This window comes from Etheostoma spectabile, unplaced genomic scaffold (assembly GCF_008692095.1).
Source record: "Etheostoma spectabile isolate EspeVRDwgs_2016 unplaced genomic scaffold, UIUC_Espe_1.0 scaffold285, whole genome shotgun sequence".
NCBI lineage: Eukaryota > Metazoa > Chordata > Actinopteri > Perciformes > Percidae > Etheostoma > Etheostoma spectabile.
The window spans coordinates 1,307,731-1,313,927 of NW_022605579.1; the positions used below are offsets into that span (position 1 = coordinate 1,307,731).

A 6,197-nucleotide genomic window follows, 5' to 3' on the forward strand; every position below is an offset into this window, starting at 1 on the left:
TTTCATAGAAGAATAAATGAGAAGACAGCATGAGAGACCACCATGGGAGTCTAAGAAAGGAGCGTCAACTACTCTTCACCGAACATCACATTATTAGCCAAACAATTGTTTTCAATTAGTCTTCACAATACAGTCTGTTGTGTTCATAATGAAGTAAATCCTCCCCTTTAAAAAAAAATACACTGTATGTGCTGTGGAATAGGATCAAAGATGGGAGAAAATAGTGTGTTATTTAAGAAAACAATTGGATACTCCTACTCTGCCCAATATATTCTATCTAGTCAAAAAAATTTACTTTACAGTAAAAGGAGGAGTCTCAGCCTCACAATAATGTCTGCTGAGAGGCCAGCAGGAGCCAAGGAGGGGATTTCTCTGGAAGGCCATATGGGGGGGGGGGAAGCATTGTAACCTTCGGACCTGGAGTTCATCACATGGAGGAAACTGCAGCAGATGGAGGAAGGGAGGGGCTCAGACTGTCCGGGGTATAAAAAGGTCTGGTTCTGCAGTGGGAACAACTGGAGAGAGGGTCTTTGACAAAAAGACCACCCACCCCTTGAAACAGGGAAGCAGTGAATATGAGAGTTCTATAAAGTGAATTTTTTGCATTTTTGTGCAGCTGAATTTGTACGCCCATTCTCTTCCCCTCAGATTCCAGGACATTGAGCATGTTCAGCTGCACGGAGCAGATGTGAACAGTACGTTAGATCAGGGAGAACTGCATCGTTATGGAGTATGTAATTGTTTTAAGTGTGTTCCCTGTTCTTTCTTGTACTCCAATTTTTGATCATTTTTATTAATGAGCCTAATAAATATTAGCATTATTAATATTGGGCTGATTTTCTGCAACTTTGTTCATATGACAGCTGACTGGGACATCTTTTAACAGTGGTGGAGACAAACTTTACATGACAACAACTTACACGTACCTCAAAACTGTACTTACTGTGAGTGTTTCTATTTTGTGCTACTACTATATATTTCTAACCCACTTCAAGACAAATCATTGTACCTTTTACCCATAGAATGTAAAAAATAATAAAGAGCGCTTCATATGGAAAGTGTGAAAAGTGAAGACGATGCAGATGTCCCTTGAAACTGCATTCTATCTCCTTTCCAGTAGAGGGAGACTCCACAGGTGCCAAAAAGAAGTCTGTTTCTATACAAGTCTACTGTAAGAGAAAATGAGCCTACTTCTCTCTTGATTTATTACCTCAGTAAACATTTTCCTATTGAGTTTTGGGTCTCAATCGCAAGTTTGAGGTCTTCTTCAACACAGCATGATGTTCATTTAGTAAATGATGGTCCCATTTATTTTAAAATAGGTAGCAGGGGATGCTTTAGGACCTGTCAATCAGGAAAGCGGCTTAGCCACGCTTACCATGCTAGGATGCAAACCACACTGTGGACGTTAAAATAGACCTCTTTGGCTGTGTCTGTGTTTTCGTCTCTAACTTTGACCTTCTTACTGTGTGTATTCACTTCATCAAAGTTATTCGGATCATTTTGTTCGCCTAAAAATGTTTTGTTCAGCATTCTGCCAACCAAGCTATCTACCTCATTTCCTATCAGCAGGTAAATCTCTGCTGGATAACTCGCATTAGAAGTGTTGAAAATCTGCATCTGGCCTTCTTTAGTGCTATTATGCTCATTTTCAGGTTCATAATTGTATTTTGAGGTTGTACCAGAAGAGGTATACATGGTTTCATTTTCAAAAAACACCATATTCTTGTTGTACTGCACATTGCTCAATGCTTACCTGTTTAGAATCAGAATCAGAATCAGAAATACTTTATTGATCCCCGAAGGAAGTATTTCGGATTCTGATCCTGATTCTAAACAGATAAGCGTTGCGCTTCATTCATTTATATCACGGCTAACGTACGTAGGGATAGTCATTTTCATTCATTTCAACATGCATGTGCTTGCATTAAATTATATAGAGAACTCCAGTTAATTACTTGCAAAAAAATGTAGACATAGCCAGTGAAGTTTAGGAGGAAATTAGTCTTTTTAGGCTCTACGCTGTCTCCATCTTTGAACTACATCTCCAGGCTGTCTTGAATGAGCAGTTGATACCAACCCGCAGGCCAAAACACAAACAGATATTCCGTCACAGAACTAAAATTTCAAAAGGAGAAAATTCTAGTATTCGAACTTAGCATGTTTCCTTAATATCTGATGACACACTGGGGTCATTTTCTGATGAAATACAGTAACTATATAACATATTGCACCTTTTAAAGTCTACGTTTTACTCCACTACATTTATTTGTCAGCTTAGATTTGAAATGAAACAGCATTGTCTCAAGTCTAAGAGCTACTTCTACATTCTGGCAATTTGAATTCTGGGTAGTTTGAAGTTGATTCTGTGAGCAAGTGGTAGCCAGTGTAAGAATCTGGCAGGTGCATTGTGGATCCGCTGAAGCTTTCTGATTGGTTTCTTGGCCAGACATGTGAACAGCGCATTAGAGTATAGTCCAGCCTGCTAGAGAAGAACACATGTAAGTTTCTGAACTTTCAAGTTCAACTTTAGTTTGTACCTGGAGGGCAATTGGTTTTTACAGTGAGGTATACAATACATGAAAGACAACATAGTCATGCAACACAGTAGAAGATAAGGGGTGACCTGAACACCAGTGGGTTAGAAGACCAACAATAGTCTCTGGACATTGCCCAGTGTACAAAGCACAGCATCAATAACATCTAAAAAAAAAATGACAGAATGCAGAATGACAAAAAGCTAAGACGACCCACAATAAAGTGCAAAGTCACCAGACACCTTGGATACATGAGCAACATCTCTTGCTTGCCTCATGACACAAATTGTCCACATCTGCAGCATGAAATGTTTTGACAAGAAGTCCCTGATCTTTAAAGGGTATTTTAAGGTGGTAGGGCAAATTTTGTTGTTGATATATTGTGACTATGCTACTATAATTCAAATCAGAATTAGGATAACACAGAGATTTTGCTCTTCAAGGACAGAATATTAAGGTAAGCACAGACTTTGAGGTTTTTTTTGTTTGCCCCACAACAATGACTTTGGTTTACATGATGGCTAGATGTTGCTCAGATGGATCTTCTCTGCCCTCCTGTGGCAGAAAAATATCACAGCATATACACCTAAGAGCTTCATTGTAGTGTTGGTAGCATTGACCAGAGGGCTATTTCACAAAACCAAGAGAAAGGATTAAGCCGGGATTTCCCAGTTATCCTGGTCCTGACCAGGCTAACAGCCAGGATTTATTCATCCTGGAGCCTTTTCTGTTCACTCACTAGTGGTTTTACAGGTGCATTTTGCTGTTCAGTTAAGTATTAATGTGACATTGTTACTGTTATATTGCTGTTTGAAAACATCTTATTGTTAGAAGTTTGATTAATATATTACTGCAGTTGTTGAGATAATTAGAAAAGGCTGATAAAGTTGCAAAAGTTTTAAATGAAGTTTGTTAGTTACTATGGGACATATATTAAGTGCTGTACATGTGTGTTTCTGTAGTGGACCAATGTACCTTAAAGAATTTTAGTTGATCAAGTTTTTGTATTCTTTAATGACTACAATTTGGGAGGAATGTACAATTTTAAGAACATATCCTAATTGTACAATCCTACCAAATTACAGTCTAAGTTCACTGAACCAATAACTACATAGTGTAGACTACTGTCCATGTATGAAACAACAGGGAGAGAACACCTCAATGGTTTTTGACATTATATTTGGCTAGGTGGAAATAACTGATGGATATCCCTCTGTTACATTCATGTTTACCGTGAGCATGAAATGTATCACTTCATTATCTTTATGGTTTCTAGATTTTAGAGTCCAATTTCTTCGGTGTCTTTCTTTTCTATGTCCATATACGAGGGAGCTAGACATATAACATGTAAACAAGGAAACTAGGAAGGAAAAAACCGTGATAAAAGGCGTGGCCCGACTGAATGATAGTCTAAAAATATACATAAATGGGCTACTGCGCTTAACTGAACCCTTTCAATGAGATCACTTGTCATTTGCAAAAACGAATAATTGTACACTGTAATAAAAGCGAGCAGTGGAAGTTAATATGACTTAGGAAATTTATATTTTAGCCCACGAGAGAGTGAGAAACGATGTATTTATGCATCATATTCTAGCGTTGTAGAAAATTGGTGTTCAGGAGAATTTTCCTGAGTAACATTATATTCTGCTTATACTTTTAAGGCAAAGAGTACAACTGTTAAACAGCCCTCTGAGCCCTCAGCATCTACCCTGATGGGGCGGGCCTCCCAAATGAGTCCGGCTACCGGCTCGTGCCTCCCGCCTACCGCGCGCTTCTGTGTGTGTGTCACTTCCTTGTTCTTTAGTGTACAGTGAAACTTTTCAACCCCACAGACACGGCCGGACTTTTGGGACTTTTTTTTTCTTCAAACAAGCTAACTTTAGTACTAAATGTTCGAACCAAACTAACAAGCATTCCTCGCTCCGAGCTGACTGAAGTTAGAAGTTATAATGGCTGATAGCCGAGAAGAGGAGATAGACGAAGGAGAGGAACTCCAGGGCGCCGTAGGTGGAGAAGGTATGTAGCCTAACGTAAAAGCCGGCAGGTACAGCTAAACAAGCTAACGTATAACGTTAGCAGCCTTTCTCTTAAAAACACATTTCGTTGAATACCCCTGAGTATTAGTATTTTGGTACCAGGGATGTCACATTTTCTTTAAAAGAACGTAAGAACCGTTGTGTGTCGATGTCCGTTACCCCGTCGATATGCTGTTTCCTTCTATCGTGACCTAAACAAACTCGTCGTTTATTGTGGTGAACTTGACTCCAACCTCGCTTAAATCTCAATCAGTTATCTGTGCTACGATTTACCATAACCTGCTCTAGCTAAGCCCTGTCCGGCAGGGTGGCGCTATGGGAAACGCCACTCTTCGGGAGGACACCCCTAGTTATTTAAATGGGGAATACAACTACCAGCTTACTGTGTTGTGTAGCTACGTTAAGGCTAGTCTATTGGAGGTTCAAAATGCTTCATGTGTCAGTGTCCTGTGGTCATTTCAAAAGAAATTACGGATCAACAAGATACTCCCACTTGTTAGGAGAAGTGTTCAGTTAATTTAGATGAACTTATTTGATTAGGACAATGGTCCACCTAGTATGGATATTTGTATGGTGGGTAGAAACCCACTCAAAGGCCACTCTACACTGAAAGGCTCAGATTCGGCCTGGATTCGAACCTATTATCTTCTTGGTGCGCGGCGGAGGTACTAACCGCTGAGCCACCTTATGAAATATGTGTATGATTATTAATGTGTTGGTTATACAAATTAATACAGGCATTGTGTCTGTTGTACCCGGTAACCTACGTGCACCTGGTGACAAACAAGGTAATAAACAGGCAGTGTGAGTCAGACTGTATGTCTATTGTTGAGACTGTGAAGCTGTCCTCTAAAGGGCTGGTATATATGAACCAATATAAGAACCAACAACATTACAAGCTTTTTGACTGTCAAACAACACATACCATTTAATTATGGGGTCAAAGACTAGACAGGACTGGGATGGCACAATGACAGAATTCCCGCTGATAGCATTGGAATGATGATGTAGCACACGTGAAAAAAACACTTCTAAAAACGCTATTTTGATATAGTTGTGAATTTGAAAAAGTGCATACATTTAAAAATAGTAACGTTTCACTGGTCATTTGCATACATGTCTTTGTTTAACCGATTGGAAATACAAAGATAAGTGTAATGATTATATTTGAAGGATTATTTGTAAAATGTTGTCAAGAGTATAAATAATAGTATTAAACAATTTCCCAAAGGCTGTGTTTTATGTTTTTTTAAAGATTTACGCACATTTCATCAGAAAGAGTTTCTAGTTAAGAACCTATTCAATGTAATCAATGTCAACTAGTGCAGTGCCCGTCGGGCCGATTGCTAGGTCCGTGGTATTGCTGCTTGTAGAATTCTTTAAAACTAAATTGTACCCTAAAATTGCTTCCAGAAGGACCCCAAACCCCTTAATGTGCAACTCCACTGTACAGCTTACTTCTGACATACAGTGTAGTCTACGTCTACATCAGAGGAAGACATTGTACTACTATATTTTCCTGACAGAGAACGTGGCAAACTCATTCTTTTGTATTTCTAATCCAAACAACGTCAAACTTGGCACTGCACTTACTCATGCTCGTAGCAAGACACCTGTCAAT

General features: G+C 39.1%; 1 protein-coding gene across 1 annotated transcript in view; it reads left to right on the forward strand.

Moving 5' to 3' along the window:
- The first annotated feature begins 4,287 nt into the window (after positions 1–4,287).
- Positions 4,288–6,197, forward strand: part of LOC116686021 (bcl-2 homologous antagonist/killer-like) — a 10,642-nt gene continuing 8,732 nt past the window's right edge. The window contains 1 exon segment of the mRNA XM_032510939.1: positions 4,288–4,556. Within this exon segment, the coding sequence (XP_032366830.1) occupies positions 4,490–4,556 (67 nt within the window). The 5' untranslated portion in view covers positions 4,288–4,489.